General features: G+C 41.0%; 1 protein-coding gene across 15 annotated transcripts in view; it reads right to left on the bottom strand.

The window, feature by feature from the left end:
- The window catches only part of LOC143934321 (CMP-N-acetylneuraminate-beta-galactosamide-alpha-2,3-sialyltransferase 4-like), a 368047-nt gene that overhangs the window by 110530 nt on the left and 232159 nt on the right, over window positions 1-25358 (bottom strand). For 6 of the 15 annotated variants that reach the window (XM_077457821.1, XM_077457820.1, XM_077457825.1 and 3 more), the window contains one exon: window positions 1922-1993. The exons of 4 other annotated variants lie outside the window; for them this stretch is intronic. In XM_077457821.1, the coding sequence (XP_077313947.1) occupies window positions 1922-1993 (72 nt within the window). Of the gene's footprint in view, window positions 1-1921; window positions 1994-2284; window positions 2452-10887; window positions 10949-14768; window positions 14788-18717; window positions 18854-25358 lie in introns of those variants that run through there. 5 more of the 15 variants (XM_077457827.1, XM_077457829.1, XM_077457828.1 and 2 more) reach the window with 5 other exon arrangements.

Raw genomic sequence — 25358 nt, 5'->3', positions numbered from 1 at the left:
TCCTTTCACTCTGTGTACAGATTCTGATGCTTTCAGTCACATCAGTACTGGGTTTTCTGGTGGGACTGGAAAGCCTGATAATGGCAGAAGCCCCTCCCTCCTTCTGCCACCTGTAAATGTCATTAGGGGATATTTACTAAAGGAAACTCCACTGTGCACTACAAGTGCAGTCACTGTAGATCTAAGAGGGACATGCAAGGACAATAAAAAAAAAACAGCATTTTTGTTTGCACATGACTGGATGATAGAAATCAGCAGAGCTTCCCCTCATTTCAGATCTTCCACTCAGATCTACAGCGACTGCACTTATAGTGTACAGTGGATTTAGTTTAGTAAATCAACCCCATTGAGTAGCTGTATCTCTGCTTGGTTCACTTTTACATTGTAAGGAATCATTTGCTGCAAAAAAAAAAAAAAGTTACCAGGATCACAATAGTAGCTGCAACTACCTCAATATGAGGCCATATGTGTACATATTGTGGTGGTTAAGCACACTGGGGTTGATTTACTAAAGGCAAATATACTGTGTACTGCAAGTAAACTTGCTCCAGAGTTTAGTGAATGAGGTAAAGATGCAATTTGCAAAGAATACCCAATCACATGTAAGGAAACAAAAAAAGCAGCATTTTTGCTTGCACTTGATTGAATGATAGAAAACAGCAGAGCTTACCCTCGGATCTAGAGCAATTGCACTTGGTATATTTGCCTGTAGTAAATTAGTCTCCTAGTGTTTGCCTATTGTTGTGAATTAGATGTGGATCAGGTCACATTTCATGGCAAATCACTGAAAAAAAAAAATAGTTTAAAGCAGAGTTCCACCCAAAAATGGAACTTCCGCTTTAAGTAATGGTGACCCCTTGGCATGGCCTTGACATTTGGCATGTTATTTTTTTTTTTCTTGGGGGGGGGGGTTTAGGGGATACCCTCTTTTTAGAGGAATCCAGCCCTCACTTCCTCCCCTGGCTCTGCGGCACCGGAAGAAAGTTCACCTCTCCCCCCTCCATCTCTGCAATCTTCTGGGACACGTCAAAGGTCCCAGAAGATTGTCCGGCCATTCACAGCATGGTTCGCACATGAGCAGTGCGTGCCTGGCTGTGAAGCCACAGCTGGGTGCCCACAGTTAGAATGCCGGCTTCATGGAGAGGAGGGGGGAGAGGAGTGAGGCTTTGTACACCCACACACTTTTTGTAGCTGCTGACTTAATTTTTAATCGGAACTCCGCTTTAAGGCCAAGGGGCTCACACACTTTTTTTGCCACTGCGCATAATTATATATATATATATATATATTAGTTACAGGACGAGACTCTGACACTACAAAATTGGTCAGTTGAAGGACACAAGGTATACACATTGGCTCCATGCAGCACTACAGTGTGTAGCTGCAAGGGTAGCTGTGTGCAACGGTGTGAAGCCATCAACACTAGAGGAGCTGGATGCAGTAGTGTGACGCCATCCACACTGAAGAACCTGTGGTCTGTGTGATCAGTAAAAAGAGCACAGGTACTGCTAAAGAGAGAGCCAGGTTGGCTAGCATTTTCCGTTTATGCATCTTTAATGGAGAAGAACCCCTGTGTGTGAGACAATATATGTTGGACTTTTGCCAGTTTTAATAAACATGGGCTGCTAGACCCTTAAACGATAGCTCCTGACTGATGTCAATCACTTGCAAATGCATCTATCAATAGATATGAATAGATATCTCTATCAAATAGATTAAAAAATGCTTCTGCCTCAAAATGACTCTGGTGTACAGCTGGATGAAATATAACTAAGGGGACTTTCTTTGGCTTAGTTTTAGTGTTTTCTGGGGCATTTATTGACTTCCTGCGAGAACTGGTTTCCCAGCACACTCATTTTCTACATTGAATATAATGAATGACTTCTTTATATGAGAAATACAGAAAACACAAGCATCTCACCAGTCTGATGAAAGATCTGAAGAATAAGCTAATGGTGTAGGCCAAACGTCGGCTCATTAACGTGATTGTTTTCTATGGACAAATAGAAACAACAAATATGAAGTGCCAATTTCTTCAAAATGTATCATGAACAGAAAATGAACAAAAATGATTAGGATTTATATTGCCATTAGACAGAAAATGCCACCTCAGAGTGATTATTCAGCAACAAAAGGTTGCCAACAGTATAAAGGTCTTATTTTTTGCTCTCTATTCCCCATAAATATGCAGACAGTTGCTCATCTAACTTCAGACAGGATTTACCTGGCATAATTTATCTGTAATGTGTAAACTATGAAACCACTTCTATTAATTCCCCTATACCTTCTGTAATAGAGCACTGCTTGTTTCTTGATGCAGGCCTGTAATTTTGTGGTTCCTCTTTCTCTGTGGGATACAGTAATGATGCAGGTGCTGGTGAGAAAAATATGACACACCAGCTATCCTAAGAGTTTTGTAAAAGAAATACACACGTTTGCCAATCAAATATATCTAGACACCAGAAAAGCAATCAGTATTGGTGCTCATGAATAACGTTAAAAGATAATATATTAGATGAGAATACTGCTAGGCGTGGGACACTCTCACCATGTATAGGAGAAAGACTTCTTCAGAAAACTGCCCTTCATATAACAAGTGATGAATTGGATAGAAAACCTAACCTTATTCCAGTTCCTGGCTATGTTACAACAGAGTGCCAAACTAAAGCCAGCCATAGACGAGTCAAAAACTTAAACCATATGAACGTGCAAACATTTGTTTCATTATTCTTCAAAACAAACAAAAAAAACAAAAAACACACAAGTGTTGGAGCAGACACTTTCAATTGTGGCTCATGTATCGCAGTTTGCACAATAATAATGCAAATAACAAAAAGGACCTGATGATCAACGAGAATTTTTGTTTGGTTTTTGACTTGTCTATGGCCTGCTTAAAGAGGGGCTCCAGTCTCCCCCCAAATCCTGTAGCTGCTGGCTTGAAATCTAAAGAGGAAGTAAACCCTAATGGGTTTACTTCCTCTTTGTCTCTCTGCAAAGGTAAAGCATAATGGGCTACTATGCATCGCTGTCACTGTATTTTAGTAAACCTACATGGTTTAGGAGATATTTCTTGGACCTACAGATAAGCCTTAATCTAGGCTTACCTGTAGGTCAAAGTGGTTTGTAAGGGTTTACAACCACTTTAAGGACGCTTACCTGTCCAGCGATCTAGTGATGCTCTCATCCAAGCAGATTCTTCAATCGGCTTTGGGTTCAGGTAAAGGAAGTTGGCGGTGAAGCCTTGCAGCTTCACAGCCAGTCTCCTACTGCGCATGCATGTGCCATGCTTTCTGTATGGTCCCGCAATCTTCTGGGACCTGTTATATGTCCCAGAAGGCTGCGTGGGGTAGGGGGGTGTGGGGGTTTGAGAGCCGAACTTCCCCTCAGACACCGCAATCTGACAATCTGACTGGAAATGGGAGCAGGTACCTGTCAAAACCAGGTAGCCACGCCCCCAAAAAAGTGCCAATTGTGGCAGTGGAGGGGGGATGCAAACACAAACAAGCAGAACTTTCCCTTTTGGGTAAAGTTCTGCTTTAAGTTCCCACTTGAAGTGTACACTTTACTGCAAACAGCGTATAACTCACAAATGGACACGTCACACACAATTAGGATTTTCTAGACCATAGATACTTCTACTCCAGTTTAACGTAACACTAACCAATATTGTTCTCCAAAAAATAATCCTCACACATACCTACTTCTTAGGAGGTGGTTTCAGCGGGGAGCGTTGATAGTTTAAAAAAAAAATATAAGCGCCTTAATGACCGCAACATACAGGGATATACATGGTAATACTGACATATAATCACACACATAGGTTGGACTTGATGGACTTGTGTCTATTTTCATCCTCACCTACTATGTAACTTAATGACCCAGTAATCTATTTTTTAATAATTTTCCACCTCCTTGTATTGTCCCTGATGAGCTTTCCCTTTCCTATTTATTTTTGACAGTTTAGAATGAGCAGTGCATGTTCGTTGCGTTCACGTGCACAGCTACATGCACACTAGAGGTCGACCGATATATCGGCCGATATTGCTGATAAAAAAGCCGATTACATGTTCAGCCCGACTTGCAAAAGACTTCTGTAATAGAAGTCAATGTCAGTTGCCTGAAGACATCAGTGAAGGACTTTCCTCCTCTCTGGGCAGGCTGCCAAGAAAAGATCAAAGTGATACAATGTTTCTTCTTCAATGGGCTGAACTCCCTGTGTAGAAGTTCTCAGTTTAACCATTTAAAGACTAAATCTTTTCTGACACTTGTTGCTTACAAGCAAAAATCCAGTATTTTCTGCTAGAAAATCACTCAGAAGCCCCAAAAATTATATATATATTTTTAGCAGAGACCCTAGGGAATAAAATAGCGGTTGTTGCAATATTTTATGTGACGCGGTATTTGCGCAGAGGTCTTTCAAACGCAAGTTAGCCCTTTTTTTTTCGTCCAAAAGTTTTGAGTACCTGTTTTTGTGTATTTAATAAATAGTTTTTTTTTTTAATCTAAATTATACATACAAGTGAACTGATTGGAGGTTTGTTTTGTTTAATAAATGTGTAAGAAATTTTCTGCAACACTTATTAAGGCTGCTTTCACACTGGATCGGGCAGGCGGTAAAACGCTGCAAGTTTTAGCAGCGATTTACCGTCATTTTAGCCCTGCTATTCAGCTGCTAGCGGGGCAGTGAAGAACTGCTGCAAAATCGCATTGCATGCGCTTTAGCAGTGGTGACCATTCATTTCAATGGGGAGGAGTGGTGGAGGAGCGGTTTACACCGCTCCAAAGATGCTGCTTGCAGGATATTTATTTTTATTTTATTTTTTTTTAACGTCCTGCCAGTGCATCTCCTCATTGTGAAAGTACTCGGGCTTTCACACAGACTGCAGGGGAGCCGTTTTGAAGGCAATTTACAGGCGCTATTTTTAGCCCAAAATTGCCTGAAAAACGCCCAAGTGTGAAAGGTGTCCAACTTAGATTTTATGAGATGAAGGGGAAAAAAAATAAAAAAAATAAAATCGACCTAACATATCGGCCCAAAAAAATCGGCATCATATATCAGCCATCAGCGGCCTCGATTTCTAAATATCGGCATCGGCCAGAGAAAAACCCATATCGGTCGACCTCTAATGCACACTACTCATCACATTGTCCCTAGTTCATCTCATGAGCGAGGAAGAGAGGGTGGTTACATTCCTGCATAGAATGAGACCGCGGAGAACGAACTTGGCAACCCTCCAACAAGAAGTCAGATCACAGCAACAAGAAAAAAAAAAAAAGGAAGGAAGGAATTTGGAGATTTGTAAGAGGCAGACAGAAATAAAGGGGACATTTCTGATTAAGAATACATACTTGAATAGAATTATTTTTTTTAAAATAAAGTTTAGTATCAGTGCGTATACGCGCAGTGTCGGACATGTACTGACTGAGCTCTGCACACCCTCGGCTACACCCCTGCAAATAACAGCGGAAGGGGGCTGGAAACTAAATAATTTGTTACTGACAAGCCTTCCTGATCAGAAGAAGCAATGTGGATCAGTGGGACGGCCCTGGAAATCACAAAAGAAACAGCCATGATCAATTGTGACTGGCTCTCTGGTTTCTTATAATAAAAAAATCTCATGCAATTTTGATCCCTCACTTGTGCTCTCACGTTAATGACATACAGCAGGGTGCTTCCCTTCCTGATCAAGAGAATAAGGCGTCATTCATGTTATTAAAAAAAAAAAAAAAAACGGAAAAAGATCATGGAGATTGTGCCAATTATAGACGGATATCCTTAATAAATTTGGATCTGAAGAAAATGATGAAGGTTCTTGCGATTTGACTACATTCATTCCTTGAACATTATATTCATCCTGATCAAGTGGGTTTTGTCCCAAATCACCAAGCCTTTGAACAAACAAGGAAAATTATAGATATTCTTTTAGCAATTCACTTTAATTGGGATGCAAGAGAGAATAGAAAAGCAATGTTACTTTCATTAGATGTACAGTACCTTGAAAAAGTATTCATACCCCTTGCCGGCAACTCCCTACCGCTGTGATTGGAAATGACAGAACGGCGGTCTGCCTACCTACGTAAACAAGGCAGACGGACGTTCTGTCACAGACAGAGAGAGGATCTGTGATTCCTAGTAATCAGGAACACAGATCTCTCTCTCTTTGTCCAGAGTCAGCATCCCCTATACAGTTGTAAACACACCAAGGGAACACATTTAACCCGTTGATTGCCCCTGATAACCCCTTTCCTGCCAGTGTCATTTATACTGTGACTTTTTTTTTTTTGCAGTGATCACTGCATTGGTATCACTGGTCCCCAAATAATGCTGCCATTACTAGTAAAAAAAAAAAAAAAGTCATTAAGTCCCTAAATCTATCCCATAGTTTGTAGACGGGATCACTTTTACACAAACCAATCAATATACCCTAATTGGGATTTTTTTGTTTACCAAAAATATGTAGCAGAATACAAACTGGCCTAAACTGATGAAGAAATTTGATTTTTTTTACATATTTTTATTGAACATGCTTTACTGTATAGCAGAAAGTAAAAAATATTGTTGCTCTTTTTTGTTTATAGCGCAAAAAAAAAAAAAAAACACCACGCAGAGGCGATCAAATACCACCAAAAGAAAGCTCTATTTCTGCGGAAAAAAGGACATACATTTTGTTTGGGTACAATGTTGTACGTCCGTGCAATTGTCAGTTAAAGTAACGCAGTGCTATATTGCAAAAAATGACCTGGTCATTGAGGGGGTAAATTATTATTATTATTATACAGGATTTATATAGTGCCAACAGTTTACACAGCGCTTTACAACTTGAGGGTAGATAGTACAAATACAATATACTTTAATACAGTAGGAATCAGAGGGCCCTGCTCCTTAGAGCTTACAATCTAAGAGGGAAGGTCAAGAGATACAAGGGATAATAACTGTGGGGGATGTGCTGATAGAGAAGATAAATGTACCGTAGTTAGGTGGGGGCCCGATAGGCTTCTCTGAAGAGATGAGATTTCAGGGATCGTCTGAAATTGGATAAAGTAGAAATTCAGACAGATTGGGGTAGAGTATTCCAGAGGATGGGAGAGGCTCTGGAGAAGTTCTGAAGGCAAGCATGGGATGAGGTGACAAGGGAGTGTGAGAGTAGAGGGTCTTGGGAGGAGCGAAGAGAACGATTATTTTGAGACTAGGTTAGTGATGTAGCTGGGGGCCAGGTTGTGGATGGCTTTGTAAGTTGTAGTTAGTATCTTGAATTGAATTTGTTGGCTAAGTGGCAGCCAATGGAGGGATTGGTAGAGGGGTATAACAGACGCTGAGTGGTTTGTGCGGTGGATAAGCCTGGCAGCAGCGTTCATGATGGACTGAAGTGGGGATAGCCTATTTAGAGGTAAGCCAATGGGGAGGGAGTTGCAGTAGTTGAGGGGGGGGAGATGAGTAGGGAGTGGATTCGAATCTTTGTGGTGACATTGGTTAGGAAGGGGCGTATCTTGGAGATGTTGCGGAGGTTTAGGCGGCAAATTTTGGATAGCGATAGGATGTGGGGCCAAAAGGTTAGTTCAGAGTCCAGGATTACGCCTAGGACTTTGGCATGGGGAGACAAGTTGATAGTTGAGCCGTTGATATTGACAGAGAAATCAGGGGAGAGGAAATATCATGAGCTCGGTTTTGGATAGGTTGAGTTTGAGAAAGTGATGTGACATCCAGGCTGATATGTCTGCTAGTAAGTTGGTGATGCATGAGGAGACAGATGGAGAGACAAATTTGAGTGTCAGCAGTATAAAGATGATATTGAGACCCCGTAGCTGACCTTCCAGGGAATGCCCAGCTGCTCCATCCTGCCAAGGCAGGGAGAACCGTACTTACCCCTCCTGTCGGGATTGCTGAACGTATTCCACCACAGACCCATTACCCAAGCAGTACAAGGTGCCTGTTGGCCACGGCACACTGTTACGCGGACAGCATTAGCCAGGTCATGTGTGTGTCCCAGAGCATATAGCTCACCGGCCACCCCTGGAGCAGAAGGGGCATGTTGTGGCCGACCCAGCACATAGCTAGTGTCTGCTCATGCTCGATGGCCAGGCTGGGGAGACTACAAGGATCTATAATATCCAGCCTGTCACCCAGCCCAGCTGTTGATTGTAGATCACAGGATCAAAATTGCAGAAAAAATTAAAACATTCCCAGGACCTTCTACTACACTAGGCAGCAAAAAAAAAACAGCTGCAGGAAGCAGGGTGAGGGGTTATAGCCAAAGGGACCGCCACCCTGTGTCATGCTGTGCAGTCTTGCTGGTTTTACATGTTTTACATGTTCTGCCTTGTCCTCTCCTGAAGGTGGTGTGATAACCCCAAGGTCAAGAATTAAAGGAGCTATGTCTGTCAATGAACAAAAGAGAAAAAAAAATTATAATAAAAATGCCATAAAACTATCCCCTATTTTGTAGACGCTATAACTTTTGTGCAAACCAATCAACATACGCTTATTGCAATTTTTGTTTCCCAAAAATATGCAGAAGAATACATATTAGCCTAAACTGAGGAAAACATTTTTTTTAACATATATTTTTGGGGGATATTATAGCAAAAAGTAAAAAATATTGAGTTTTTTCAAAATTGTCTTTTTTTGTTTACAGCGCAAAAAATAAAAACCACAGAGGTGATCAAATACCACCAAAAGAAAGCTCTATGTATAGGGAAAAAAAGGAGGTCAATTTTGTTTGGGTGCAACATCACACGACTGCGCAATTGTCAGTTAAAGCAACGCAGTGCCGAATCACAAAAAGTGCTCTAGTCAGGAAGGGGGTACATCTCTGTTCCGGTTCTCGTGGCCATGCGCATCGGCTAATTTATATATAATTTTTTATTATACAGGTCTTATATAGCGCCAACAGTTTGCTCAGTGCTTTACAACATGAGGGCAGACATTACAGTTACATTACAATTTGGTACAAGAGGAATCATCTAAAAAGGAAGGGGCAATTGATACAAAAAGGTAATAGCTGTGGGGTGGGGGGTGAGCTGATGGAGGAAGTAAAAACAGTGTTAGTTAGAAGCAGGATAGGCTTCTTTGAAGAGAAGGGTTTTCAGGGATCGTTTAAAGATGGATAGATTAGGGGACAGTTGGACAGATTGGGGTAGGGAGTTCCAAAGGATGGGAGAAGCTCTGGAGAAATCCTGGAGACGAGCATGGGAGGAGGTGACAAGGGAGATATATATATATATATATATATATATATATATATATATATATATATATATATATATATATATTAATAATTAGAATTGACACATTTTTGAATTCTTTGTTATCTCAAATTGTATTACATTTGAAGTTTATCCACGTATACAGATGTTCTCATCATTTCAACATCTAAACTCATGCATATATTTGAGATCTTAAATTGATTTAACTTACAGTCATCATATTCTATTCTTACAATGTATTTGTACATCGTAATTGACAATGAAACCAACATTTTTTTTTTCTGCACTACATTATTTGTACATTGTTTCACTAAAATTCTGAATGAAAAAAATGAAACAGAAAATAAAGTTTCAGTGTCATTTAACTTCAATGTCTGTGCCAGTACTTCCCCTGAGAAGATATCTTCTCACTACAAGCGTATCGACAGAAACTAGCACAGTGATGTAAATACACCCACAGACTGACACATTTACATTACAAAAGCAATATTCAAATTTACAAGTGTCCTCATATAACTTTAGTAACCCAGAAGCATGTCTTCCCTCCCGGGATGTCCATGCTGGTCCCAGGATAGTCATTGTTTGTCACAATACTGAAGACAGAGGACAGGGAATTGGGAATTTGGAAACGCTGTGTTCTGTGAGGATATACTGCCTGGATACAGATAAAGGCATTTTGTGATGGGAAACTATAGTTGCCTTTTAGGTCCCTCAAAGCTCAGCAGCTGCTAGATGTTAACATGTTTCCAATTAAATCAGTATTAAACCCAAAACTTAATATATCTCAGCTTATTAAATCATCAGATGGTGGTGGCTGCATCCGTTTCCTTTCCTTTTGGCTTTTCCCCCGGTGATCTGGCCAATAACACACCTTCTCGTGTATTAGAGTGCCCCCACTCTGGATGAAGGAGCACAGGGGGTACCCTTTGGACAGTAGCATTGTCAGTCTGACTAGATCACCAGATGACAATGAAAAAAAAAAAAGCCTAAAAAAGAACACATCAAAACAGCCACCACATTAAAGAATTGTTAAGCTGCACCATAACAAAAAATGTTTTTTTGGGCTAAATGCAGTTTTGAATATTAGAATGACATTTACAGGACTGGCAAACATGCATTACATTCTTCTGCTCTATGTGCCAACTCCCCCCCCCCCCCCCCCAATCCATTTTGATGAAAAAAAAACTCCTCTTTTAGTAGAACAAGTCAGTATAAGGCTGGATTCACAGCTAGGCATTTTTAGTGCTTTTTGCATTTTGCAGATTTGCACCACAGAACATGTTCTATAGGAAAACATGGTAAATGGACTTTAGTGCAAATCTGCAAAATGCAAAAATCACTAAAACTGCATAGGTGTGAATCCAGTCTTAAAGGACGAGAGGAATATCCAAGCAACAAGGACTTAAGACTGCAAAGGAAAAAGGGTGAACTTTGCTACACCTCACATTTTCAAAGTGTTCAATTAAATAAAATCTGTTAGTTCTATTCTGAGTTCTAGATCATAAGTACACCTAAAAAGAAACTATGTCTATTCAATAATGCATTCACATACAAACAAAACATTTTCCAGCACAGTAACCAGTTAGCCTGAAACAAAATTAAACTAACCCTGTCTAGAAAAACATGTTAAAAAATGTGTTTAATTGCACATTAATTTGCAAATATATGTGAAAGCCACAATACCTCCTCAAGGATCCTCTGTATAATGTGGTCTATATTTGAGAGTCTCTAAGTTGGTAGCAATGGACAAATAAAGGGCAGGTTTGCCTGGAGGGAGCCCATCCCTCCTTAACCACTTCAAGTCTCTGGCAATTCCTCCTCCTATGTAAAAAATATTTTTTATTTTGCTTAAAAACTACCTAGAGCCCCCAGATAGCTATATATTTTTTTTCTTTTTAACCACTTCAGCACTGGAAGAATTGACCCCCTTCCTGACCAGAGCACTTTTTGCGATTCGGCACTGCATCGCTTTAACTGACAATTGCGCGGTCATGCAACGTGGCTCCCAAACAAAATTGACATCCTTTTTTCCCCCACAAATAGACCTTTCTTTTAGTGGTATTTGATCACCACTGCGGTTTTTATTTTTTGTGCTATAAACAAAAAAAAGAGCGCCAATTTTGAAAAAAACGCATTATTTTTTACTTTTTGCTATATTATATCCCCAAAAAATATATAAAAAAACATTTTTTTTTCCTCACTTTAGGTCGATATGTATTCTTCTACATGTTTTTGGTAAAAAAAATTGCAATAAGCAATTATTGATCGGTTTGCGCAAAAGTTATAGCGTTTACAAAATAGGGGATAGTTTTATGGCAGTTTTATTAATATATATATATATTTTTTTTAAATGGCAGCGGTCATCGATTTTTACCATGACTGCGACATTATGGCGGACACATCGGACAATTTTTGACACATTTTTGGGACCATTGTCATTTATATAGCAATCAGTGCTATACAAAGGCACTGATTCCTGTGTACACTGGCAAAGAAGGTGTTAACCACTAGGTGGCAGTGTAGGGGTTAAGTGTGTCTGAGGGGCATGTTGCTAACTGCGGGGGGCGTGGCTGTGTTTTACAGATCACTGATCTCTGCTTAAATCACAGGGAGCAGCGATCAGTGTCACTGTTGCTAGGCAGATCAGGAAGATGCTTGTTTACTTTAGCATCTCCCCGTTCTTCCTCTCTGTGAGGCGACCAGACTCACAGAGCTTCCCAGGGGCACATGCCCCCGCCACCTCTTAAAGGGCAATGTACAGTTACGTGATTCTGCCTGTACGTGCCATTCTGCCAACGTATATTGACATGAGGCACTCAGGAAGCGGTTAAAGCAGCAGCCCTAGGGAATAAAATGGTGGCTGTTGCATATTTTTAGGTCACACAATATTTGTGCAGCAGTTTTGAAATGCAATTTTTTGGAAAAAATAGGACACCACTTTTACCACCTCTCCAAGCCTTTTTCTGGTGCTTGTTGCTTACAAGTTAAAATCTGTATTTTTTGATAGAAAATTACTTAGAGCCCCCAAACATATATATATATATATATATATATATATTTTTTTTTAGCAGAGACTCTATTTTATGTCACACTGTATTCGCGCAGCCAATTTTTTTGTATAATGTGACAGATGATGTTACGTTGAGTAAATAGATACTTAATATGTTATGCTTTAAAATTGCGCACACTCATGGAATGGCAGCAAACTACGGTACTTAGAAATCTCCATAGGCGACGCTTTCTAAATTTCTACAAGTTACAGAAGACAAAGGAGATCTTGTGGTAGAATTATTGCTCTCACTCTAAGGATTGCGGCGATACCTCACGTGTGGTTTGAACACTGTTTACATTTGCGGGCAAGACTTACATATGCATTCGCTTCTGTGCGCGAAGAGATTGGGCGCTTTCCTTTTATTTTTTATTTATTTTTTACAATGTCCCTTTAAAAAAAATTATTATCATTTTTAATGCTGTCACAAGGAATGTAAACATCTCTTGTGACAGTAATAGGCAGTGACAGGTACTCATTATGGAGGTATCAAGGGGTCTATAAGACCCCAAATTTCTCCTTTGCACTTAAAAGCATTCAAAACACCAAACTTTGGCTTTTTGTTTTGAATGCTGTAATTTTTTTTTAATTTGGCGCCTTTAAGTCTTCTGTAAACCAGAAGTGATGTAATGACATCACTTCTGATTACTAGATCCGAGTCTCGGGGGGAGGGGGGGTAACACAAGAAAGCCAACCATCGGCTCTAAACAATGGTACTGGGGTGATGCGTGCAGCTGCATGCATTCCCCCCCCAGTACAACCCCTTCAAGTCGATGTTGCTTATTTGCGCACAGTTGATGTGAAGGGGCTAATGAATTTTAATGCACACAAACACAATATAATACCCTATTTTTTGGTATAAAAATAAAAGATGATGTTACGCTGAGTAAATACATACCAAACATATTACACTTAAAAAATGCACACTGCCCAGTGGAATGGCACCAAACTATGGTACCTAAAAATCTCCATAGGCTACACTTTAAAAGCCTTTACAGGTTACCAGCTTAGAGTTACAGACTCAGAGAAGGTCTGGCACTAAAATTATTTCCTTCACTCTGACGTACATGGCAATGCCTCACACATGGGCTAACCTCTGATGAATTTATGTAGTTAGTAACAATAGGCATGGGGAGGAGCCAGGTGATGTCATGGGCGAACACGAGGAATAGCTGCAATTAGTATCTGTTACATGCCCGATTTGTTGTTGCCCATTTACAGCCAATGTAAAAGCGATAGCTTTGTGAGTGCAATATATATATTTTTTTTAATAAATTGGTTTGGTTTTCTAACATACTATACCATGGCGGTCTATTTGTGGTTTTGAGCCCATATCTACAGAATCTGCTTACCAGCTGATGTGATTGTTGGAACAAAGAGGATATATTTAAAGGTGAAGATCATTCACCATCCCTAGACATCAGATGACCCCCAATATTGAGAAACAGGCAATATGAACCAGGTATGGGTACATCCCAAAGTCACTGTGTTGTGGAGCATGATAAAAACATTGTATTTGCAGCACTGGAGACTTGGGTGCTTTATATCACCAATTAACATCTGCATGCATATAACCCTGAAGAAGGACAGAACTATTGTGAGAATTTGCATCACATTGAGTGGATTGTCAATTGACAGAAAATTCATTGGAAGGGTTTTGCGTCAATTTATTTGTGTTTGGACATTTATCATCAGAACTTTATTTGTTTATTTAAGAAGATATCATATTACCTTTAAGTTTGTATATTCCTTTATTAATGCAGTTTGGTAAAAAAAAAAAAAGTTTTATTGCACATAGCATGATGTGATGCTGTATTAACAAATGTCTATGTCATTTATTACTTGTTTATGTGGGGAACACACATTTTTGTGATTGTAGCAGCTGTCACATTCATTTGGTATTCAGCACAGGTTGTTTTGGCAGGGCACTGGTTTTCCCTATATACACAGTGACACATTAGACTCCCAGCAAAAGCACAATGGCAACTGAAGACAACCAACGTGTACCCACATCAAATTCAGAAAACAAGCTAAAGGATATGCCAGTGTTAATAATTCTGCTTTCTTGCTGCACTGAACTTATCTAGAAATTTCCTTTGAAATATGGCAATACACAAAACACCTGTCCGATTCAGCTGGAAAACACCAAGACACAAGAAAGACTTGATCCAACGAACCGTATTTCACACAGGTGTTGGGTTTTCCTTCATAAAGATAAAAGTGGTTACATGTTAACGTCTGTTGACTAATATTTATGATTATGTGCATACACCTCAATCATTGTAGTAGTATGGACATATACATATCTAGATCTGAGAGGATTTTGTACAAACGAGGTAGTTCAATCGCAATACACATTTATTTATAGGGTTACATAATATATACAAATTACACACCAGACAGTATTTACAACACAATGTACAGTGTAGGTCCCCTGGCTTACATGATATTTACAAATTACTCACCGAACCATATTTGCAATACAATATAAGGTGCAAGTTTAGCGTTAGATTACCTGTTAACTTCAGGTCAGCCCATGGTGACTGCCGTGTGTTCCCAGTTAGCTTGCTCACAAAGCATTATATCCGCCCTACTTTCTATAGAGTGGCTAATATAATTCCCCCTAATTGGTCACTGTACCCAGTAAATGAATATTGGGAACAGCCTGATTGGATGAGTCAAAGAAAGCTGTTGTTTACTACCCAGGTGAGATGTTATCAGGGAAAACAAAAGGCCAGGCTTTGAAGTTGAACTAATTACAGTAACACCAACACAACACTCAATACTTTAACCACTTGACCACCAAACACCCTTAATAACCAGACCAATTTTCAGCTTTTGGTGCTCTCACATTTTGAATGACAATTACTCAGTCATGCAACACTGGACCTATATGAAATTGTTGTCCTTTTTTTCACACAAATAGAGCTTTCTTTTGGTGGTGTTTAATCACCTCTCAGTTTTTTATTTTTTGTGCTATAAAAGAAAAAAGACCGAAAATTCTGCGAAAAAATGAATTTTTCTTCGTTTCTGTTATAAAATTTAGCAGATTAGTAATTTTTTCTTCATAAATTTTGGCCAAAATGTATACTACTACATATCTTTGGTAAAAATAAGTACAAATTGGTGGATATTATTTGGTCTTTGTGAAAGTTATAGAGTCCACAAGCTATGGTGCCAATATCTGAAAATTGATCACACCTGAAGGACTGACAGCCTATTTCAATTCTTGAGACCCTAACATGACAGAAAAGTACAAATTCCCCCCAAATGACCCCTTTTTGGAAAGAAGACATTCCAATGTATTTAGTAAGAGGCATGATGAGTTTTTTGAAGTTGTCATTTTTTCCCACAATTCTTTGCAAAATCAAGATTTTTTTTCCTTTTTTTTTTTTCCCACAAAATTGTCATATTATCAGGTTATTTCTCACACACAGCATATGCATACCACAAATTACACCCCAAAACACATTCTGCTATTACTCCCGAGTACGGCGATACCACATGTGTGAGACTTTTACACAGTGTGGCCACATACAGAGGTCCAACATGCATGGAGCGCCATCAGGCGTTCTGGAGCAACCAGGACAATTCTGACATTTCTCTCCTACATGTAAAAATCATCATTTATTTGCTCGAAAATTACAGAGAACCCCAAAACATTATATATTTTTTTTTAGCAAAGACCCTGGAGAATACAATGGTGGTCGTTGCAAATTTTTATCTCACACGGTATTTGCGCAGCGATTTTTCGAACGCGTTTTTTTGGGGGAAAAAAACAGTTTTGTGCTTAAAAAAAACAGTAAAGTTAGCCCAATTTTTGCATAAAGTGAAAGATGAAGTTATGCTGAGTAAATAGATATCAAACATGTCACTCTTCAAAATTGCACATGCCCGTGGAATGGTGCCAAACGTCGCTACTTAAAAAATCCCCATAGGCGACTCTTTAATTTTTTTTTACTGGTTATATGTTTTGAGTTGCAGAGGAGGTCTAGGGCTAGAATTATTGCTCTCGCTCCAACGTTCGCGGCGATACCTCACATGTGTGGTTTGAACACCGTTTTCATATGTGGGCGGGGCTTACGTATGCGTTCGCTTCTGCATGCGAGCACATGGGGACAGGGGCGCTTTAAATTTATTTTTATTTTTTTTATTGTTCATTTTACTTTATTTATTTTAGTTTGACATTTTTTTCCCCAAAAATAAATTTTTGATCACTTTTATTCCTATTACAAGGAATGTAAACATCCCTTGTAATAGGAATATGGGGTGACAGGTCCTCTTTACAGTGAAATCTGGGGGTCAATATGACCCCACATCTCACCTCTAGGCTGGGAAGCCTGAAATAAAAAAAAAGATTCTGGCTTTGATCGCACTGGCGAGTTGGTAGAAGCACCGGAGGGCGGTGAGGGGTGGGGGGGGGGGGGGCGTCTATGGCTGGGTATTGCAGGGTATCACAGAGTATGGCAGAGTATTGCAGAGTATTGGCTGGGTATTGGCGGGGTATTGGGGGGTATTGCAGAGTATTGGGGGTATTGCAGAGTATTGGGGGGTACTGCAGAGTAATGGGGGGTACTGCAGAGTAATGGCAGGGTACTGCAGAGTATTGGGGGGTACTGCAGAGTAATGGCAGGGTACTGCAGAGTATTGGGGGGTACTGCAGAGTAATGGCAGGGTACTGCAGAGTAATGGCGGGGTACTGCAGAGTAATGGCGGGTACTGCAGAGTAATGGGGGGTACTGCAGAGTAATGGCAGGGTACTGCAGAGTAATGGGGGGTACTGCAGAGTAATGGGGGGTACTGCAGAGTAATGGCAGGGTACTGCAGAGTATTGCAGAGTATTGGCAGGGAATTGAGGGGTTAAATTCGGTGAGAAGCTATGTGGGCACTGCAGATGCAGCCCACATCGCTGCTGACACCGATCTCTTTCCCCTCCGCTGTACCGATCGGTACAGAGAGGGGGAGGGAGGAACCGGCATCATAACATGATGCCGGTTTGTTTACAACTGATCACTCCGTCATTCGACGGAGCGATCACGTGGTAAATGGCCATGTGGTAAACGGCCGCGCGAGAGCAGAATTCTGGGAGGCCGTTAATTAACGGCCTCTCAGAGTTAAACAACCGCCCTGAAGCCGTTAATCGGCAATGGGCGGTTGTTAAGTGGTTAAATATATATTTCCCTCTAACTGAAATATATTTCTAATTACAATATTGTACAGGTATTAATGGAGATTTCACATAAACTCATAAGGCTACACGTCACATAACTATGATAATTACTACCCCGTCCGATATAATATAATACTCAAGTATAATGCATATGTTCTACTTTCACTTTGTCATGGTGAGATAGATTCTTACGGTATACATCACAAACTCAAATTACAGTTATGTGCTGAAGGTCTTGTAGGTGATAAAAGAAGAGTTTTGAATATTTGTAGGCATAGTACCTTGTACACACGGTCGGACAAAACTGGTGTTGCATACAAACGGTTGGACAAAGTTGTCAGAAAATGCGATCGTTCGTAACCTGATGACGTTTTTAGTTACGATGGGACTACGTTCAGGCTAGTAGCCAATAGCCTTGGTCTAGGAATTTGATCTGAGCATGTGTGGCACTTTGTCGATCGGAATTCTCTACAAACGATCGGAAAAAGTCAGATCGGATCATGTTGTCGGAAAATTTTTATATCCAGCTCTCAAACTTTGTTGTTCGGACATTCCGACGGAAAAAGTCAGATGAAGCCCACACATGGTCGGATTATCCGACAACACGGTCCGAGTGTACAAGGGCTTAGAGGCTTCTCACACACAACCACTTTGCTGATCTGAAAAAAAAAAATAAATAAATAAAAAAACCTTTCTCCTGTGAGAATTGGCATGTTTGGATACCATTAGGCCGCGTACACACGCGCGGACTGTTGGCCCAACTTTGTCCGTCCAACAGTTTGAGCGAACAGTCCGCTCAAACTTAGCATGGACGGACATGGCCACACACGACGGACGAACAGTTTGCTGAAACCGTGCGCGATGACGTGAACGGCACGTACGACGGGACGAAAAATACGACGTCCTATACACTGCAATGCAACCTTCCGACGTGGAAATCCTTTCTGAGCATGTGCTAGACTTAGTTGGCCGAACAAGCCTACACACGAGCGAACAGTCCGCTGAAACCTTGTTTCAGCGGACAGTTTTTCGGAATTTCCGTAAGATCTTGTTCGGCCAACTGTCCGCTGAAACTGTCCGCTGAAGCCCCACACACGAGCGGACTGTCCGCCCAAACACTGTTCAGCGGACAAGGTTGGGCGAACAGTCCGCGCGTGTGTACGCGGCCTAAGTCTGCATTATATAACATGCAGACTGTGCCCAGTTTTTTTTTTTTTAGGGGGATAAAGAAACAGAGCTTCAGAACACAACCTCTCAATGTGATGCTAGGATGACACAGGTAAATGTACCTTACCGTGAAATGAAGCGTAAAATCACCTGCTCTCCAATGTGCCAGCGTTTATTGTTTGATGATAATGTCAGAGACTAATGGAAGCAGACAATTAAAGCTAAATGTATATACAGACATGGGAAGTATCTGGAGGACAGTTCCCTGTATTTACAGACATGAGAGGTATCTGGAGGATAATTCCTGCGGGACGCACTGCAGGAATACGTGTCTGACTCACATATCTCGTTAAAGAGTATCTACTGATCACCCATATCATACTTACCTCCCAACATTCTGAGATGAAACAGGACACGTGATAAAATGTTAAAGCTGACCTCCAGCCTTCTCTTCAGTCTTGCACAGGCTCCTTGCCTGCAATTAAAATGCTTAGGCCCCTTTCACACTGGGGAGGGAGCGGCGTTGGCGGTAAAGCGGCGCTATTTTTAGCGCCGCTTTAACGTCGTTTTAGCGGCGGTATGCGGCCACTAGTGGGGTGGTTTTAACCCTAGCTAGCAGCCAAAAATGGGTTAAAACCGCCCGCAAAGTGCCGCTGTGTCAATATAGCCGTGCTGCCCCATTGATTTCAATGGGTAGGAGCGGTTTAGGAGCAGTGAATGCACCGCTCCAAAGATGCGGCTAGCAGGACTTTTTTCACCGTCCTGCTAGCGCACTGCTCCAGTGTGAAAGCTCTCCAGCTTTCACACTGGAGTGAAATGGGGCCAGATTTTTTCAGGCGCTATACAGGCACTATTTTTAGCACTGTAGCACCTGAAAAACGCCCCAGTGTGAAAGGGGCCTTACTCTGATTTCACAATGGGGTTGATTTACTAAAGGAAAATCCACTGTGCACTGCAAGATCTGAAATGAGGGGAGCTCAGCTGATTTCTATCATCCAACCATGTACAAGCTAAAATGCTGTTTATTTTCCTTGCATGTCCCCTTCAGATCTACCGTGACTGCCAAGTGCCCAGTGGATTTGCCTTTACTAAATAAACCCCCAAGTGTATTTAGAAGCTGCAGAGAGTCAGACAGAGTCCATCTCATTACCTGGATGGGGTACCTCCGGTATCATCTGGCGCTTTACTCCCTGGCCTCTGACTGTCCCTGCCCTGCCTGTTTCATTCACTGGATTTTGGTTCTTTCAATTTTGGAGGCTTAGCATCTCATGTGGATGTTGCCTGTCCGCTGTTTTCATGACCTCCATGCACTGCATAGGGAAGCACAGAGACTCTGTGGTTGATTTCTCAAATCTACTCTGCACTACAAGTGTACTTGGAAGTGCAGTCACTGTAGATCTGAGGGGAAGATCTAAAATGAGGAGGGATCTCTGCCAATTTTATCATCCAATCGTGTGCAAGTAAAAATAGTTTTTTTATTTTCCTTGCATGAACCCCTCAGATTACAGCGCCTGCACTTGGAAGTGCAGAGTGGATTTGCCTTTAGTAAACAACCCCCTCAGTGATAACATCACAGGGTCTAAAATAAGATTTATAATGAAAACAAAAGGTTTATGTAAAAATGTATTTGCACGTTGATTAAGCAACGCTCTGTAATAAATGTGCCTCCCTAGATCTCTTACAATCAAGGAAGATATACAGGGTCAGATATACTACAGCTAAAGCCTGAGTTTACCAAAAACTAAAAACAAAATAATCAGCACAAGTGACATGACTTAAAGTTAGTAAATGGTGTCCTTTATCTGGATTCTTCTGCTTTCAGTAGAAATCTAGTGACTCCATTTGACAGGACATAGTCAATCATTACTGTCACATGTAAAGTCCATAGTCCTGGGTAATCTATGAATATTAAATATAAAGTACTTGTGCGCTGCTATGGACCTCACAACCAACGAAAATGGATATACAAAATAAATACCAAAGAATAATATATCACTCTAAAAATACACATGAAAAAGCTGCAACCATTAGCAAGTGACCTCAACACTCTAAAACAAATAAAAAAATGATAAAGTGCGCTAGTTCAAGAAGCTATGCAGCAAAAATAAACAAATATGCATGAATGATTATCCCGAATATCAAAAAATAAATAAAAATGCAGTAATATGCGCTATTAAGTGAATCAGTGATTAAATGCGCTAATACATCCTTGAAAAAGTAATGTGACCAGTGACATTAACGCATAGGAGGAGCTGGTGACATCACTTCCAGCTATGACCGAGACTAGAAGTAGGGATTTTATCCATACTGCTTGCATTTAATCTAGATGTAAGGTGTTATGTTTTAATAAAACCATTTCTTCTTTGAAATGACTACACTATGGAGTTCTTATTTGTCTTGTATGGCCTGTGAATGGAGGAGAGGAGGAGATCTAATACAGCATAGCGCAGGGCTTGACAAATTTTCTTGGAATCTAGGAGCCAGCTAAAAAAGTTAGGAGCCAGGTTTTTTTTTTAAACGACCGAAAAAAAAAGAAAAAAAAAACACAACCAAGTGCTCAAAAAAACTGTTCTTGAAAGTTGTGAACACAGTTGCTCCCACCATCCAGGTATCCACCAGGAGTGTGCCCTAGCACCTCACCTTAAAGTGGTTGTAAACCCTGTTACACCACTTGTACCTATAGGTAAGCCTATAATAAGGCTTACCTGTAGGTACTGTAAATATCTCCTAAACCTGCACAGTTTAGGAGATATTTACCATATACTCTTGCGTCAACGTCAACGGCGTATGCACACTTAAACGGCTCGCTTGTGCTGTTTCATCATCAGCAGTGTGCTGTGACCGCAAACCTAGAAATAACTCCGGCAGACATGTCACCGGTCACAGCGGTGTGTAGGGCTGCTGCAGCAGCTTTGATCTAAGGAAAGTATTTCATAATGGGCTAGTATGTGATGCATCCTAGCTTATTATGCATTTGTCTTGCAGGCTGTTTGTTTTTATTTGTTTTTTTTCGGGTTTACAACCACTTTAAACAAGGACCACAACAGGGTCTAGTGATGCTTTGGTATAAAATATCCTTAACCATAGTTCACGTTCCACTGTCCACTGCTGGTCTGACAGGGCTTTAATATGTGTATCCTTTAGGCTACTTTGAAACAGAGGTGTTTTAGCGCTAGAAATAGCACCTGTAAAGCACCTGAAAAATGCCTCCCCAGTGTGAGAGCTAGAATGCTCTCACATTGTCCTTGTGAGATGTTAGAAAAAGTCCTGCAAGCAGCATCTATGGGGCAGTTTGGGAGCACTGTATACAGCGCTCCTAAACCGCCCCTGCCCATTGAAATGAATGGGCAGCGCTGCCGAAGCACCACAACACGGGTGCTTTTAACCCTTTCTTCTGCCACTAGCCGGGGCTAAAAGCACCCCGCTAGCGAGGCTAAAACCCCCGGACATTTTCAGTGTGAAAGTAGCCTTATGGACTCACATTCCACTCTCCCCTCCTTATATCATAAACCCAGGGATGTGGTATATGGCTCAGTAATCCAGGATAAATATCCGCTATGCCAGGGCTCGACAAACCCTGGGGGCCAGGTCGCATTTGCGACTAGAATTAGCGACCTGGCGCCTGCGGAGGCACAGCCCATTTAATGGTGATAGATACAGAGAATGCTGTGGTGGACCTCTCTTCAAAACTTACAGCTAACCAGTCCCATCCGGTTATGGGGACGGAGTCACAACCCAGTGTGTGCTGCCATGAGATGCGCCAGGAAAGGAAAATTACGGAAAGGGGAGTATGCGATTTTCTTTTTTTTGTACATTAAGATTCAAAAAGGTGTTTAAAAGAAAAAAAACTGTTTGAAAAAACACTGTGCAAGTACCATGTGACATAAAAAATTGCAACACCCAGCAAATTATTCTCTAGGGCCTCTGCTTAAAAATATATATATATAATGTTTGGGGGTTCTAAAAATATTTCTAACAAAAAATACTGATTGTTGCATGTAGAAAAAAAGTGACAGAACCGACCTACTGAAAGTGATTATACAATTTTTTTTTTTCCCTCCTTTTTCCTCCTGGCAATGTAATGGAGCAGTGAGGGAGCAAAAGGAATGTCAGTATATGTACTGCTGGGAAGGGCGAAGTTAAAATGAACCTGCTGCATGGGCAATGAACAGATTCAAAAGGGTTAGATACTGCGGTAAAAACGAAATAAATAAATCACTAAAAATATAGCTGCAGCTCAAATTTGTAAGATATCTACAAACACCATAACCAAAACATAGAATACAGCTGCGCATAAAGTTATGCTAAAATAATGTAATAATATATGACAATATATGACAGCAAAAAATCACCATAATAAATATAAAATCATACTCCTAAATGAACATGTGATTAAATAAATGTGTAAAACGTGATAACAATAATAAATCCTGAAATAAAGTAATTATATCAAAAGTCCAGTGAATGAAGTGAAAATTGTGACTTAATCAAATTCTTCTGTGCAAACAGAAACACCAGTGCTTGTGAACCTCCACAACACAACATGTGCACTTACCAGAGGGTAAGCGATACAGGGCCTCTAGTATTAAATCTGTGGTGTCAAATCAACCTCCAGACATCCATGGCAGGAATCACCTGTGGTTAAAATGAGGACAAGCCAAACGATCCAAACTCAAAGGGCAGACCAGTAAGCAGCAATCATGATCCCAATGAAAAAGGAAAACTCACCATAGTGTAAGTCCATAAAACACAGTTTATTTTATAAGCAAAAATATTGCACTTACATTTCATGTTCCCCATGACGAAGTCACTCTTTGAGGAAACGGACGTCAGGAGAGTGGCACGCTGACGTCATCGCTGTCTAGAATGGGTGTTTGCCAGCCGGTCAGCATTTCTTTATGAGCTTTTAATATTTCTACAAATGTAAGTGCAATATTTTTGCTTATAAAATAAAATGTCTTTTATGGACTTACACTATGGTGAGTTTTTCTTTTTCATTGGGATCGTGATTGCTGCTTACTGGTCTGCCCTTTGAGTTTGGAATTTCATTCACTGGACTTTTGATATAATTACTTTATTTCTTTTATTTTAGGATTTATTATTGTTATCAGGTATTTATCACGTATTACACATTTATTTAATCACATGTTCATTCACGAGTATGATTTTAATGAACAGATTCACCTTAAGCATCTGACTGGAAACATTCTAGTCATGTAAGAACAGGATATTCTTAATCATGAAGGGATTAAACGGACAACTGCTTGACTTGTTTTTTATGTTTTATAATAATGTTTGATACGAAGCATCCAAGTAATTAGCAGAATGGAAAAATAAAGATATAAAAGAGAAACAGATTGAGCCAAGACTAAGAACAATATTACGCAAGAGGCAATTTCATTTAGAAAATACAATTTTTTTTACAGCCATTTCCTTATGTGTAGCTAATGCATGGATATTTGCATTGATCTTAAGATCAAAGAATGTTTTTTCAGTTCCTTTCCTGGATTTCACACCCTCACACATCATACAGAACAGACAACAATCTATTCCACACAAACTATTCTAAATTGGTCCAAGCCAAGATAACATTTGAAGATGCAGGCACATGTATTCTATGCAGATACAAATATTATTATTACCGTATATACTCGAGTATAGGCCGACCCGAATATAAGCCGAGGCCCCCAATTTACCCCCAAAAAAACTGGCAAACTTATTGACTCGTGTATAAGCCGAGGGTGAGACATGCCTGTCCATCCCTGTGTGTGTGTCCGTCCATCCCTGTGTGTCCGTCCATCCCTGTGTGTCCGTCCATCCCTGTGTGTCCGTCCATCCATCCCTGTGTGTGTGTGTGTCCATCCATCCATCCATCCCTGTGTGTGTGTGTCTCCATCCATCCATCCATCCATCCCTGTGTGTGTGTGTCTCCATCCATCCATCCATCCCTGTGTGTGTGTGTATCCATCCATCCCTGTGTGTGTGTGTGTCTCCATCCATCCATCCATCCGTGTGTGTGTGTCTCCATCCGTGTGTGTGTGTGTGTGTGTGTGTGTGTGTGTGTGTGTGTGTGTGTGTGTGTCCAGCCTACCTGCACCTACACCCGCAGCAGATCGCAAAACGCAGTGCGGAAATGAATAGGGTTTGCAGTGTTAGCTGCATGGCAATATAGTGTGAACCAGGGCTGAGGACCCATTCACTTTGGCAGGGAAAAGGGAATAGTTGAGTCGCAGATTTATTCCCGCTGGCCACCCACACAGAGAAGACCATCCAGCAGCCACTTTGCGTCATAGCCACGACAAAAATCCCATCATGTTTAGTGGGCAGTACAGGTGTGTGTGTGTGTGTGTGTGTGTGTGTGTGTGTGTGTGTGTGTGTGTGTGTGTCCAGCCTACCTGTGTCCCGAGCCTTTGTCCCGAGCCTCCGTCCCGTGTCGTGCCTTGCCTTCGTCCCGTCCCGTCCCGTCCCGTGCCGTGCCTTGCCTTGCCTTGCCTCCGTCCCGTGCCCTCTTCGTCGGCGGCCATTGTAAAATTCAAAAGCCGCGCCTCCTCCTTCGCCTGTGATAGGCGGAACACTGAATTTCCCAGCAGCCTGTGTTCCGCCTATCACGGACGTCGTATCATCCTCGTCCGTAGTACGAGGATGAGACGATGCCCGTGATAGGCGGAACACAGGCTGCTGGGAAATTCAGTGTTCCGCCTATCACAGGCGAAGGCGGAGCCGGAGGCGCGGCTTTTGAATCATAGAATGGCCGCTGTCTGTCTGCTC

The sequence above is a fragment of the Lithobates pipiens genome, unplaced genomic scaffold (assembly GCF_037356315.1).
Source record: "Lithobates pipiens isolate NorthernLeopardFrog02 unplaced genomic scaffold, aLitPip1_a1.2 Scaffold_27, whole genome shotgun sequence".
NCBI lineage: Eukaryota > Metazoa > Chordata > Amphibia > Anura > Ranidae > Lithobates > Lithobates pipiens.
The sequence above is the reverse complement of the archived record's forward strand: the minus strand, read 5'-3'. Positions and strand labels throughout refer to the sequence as shown.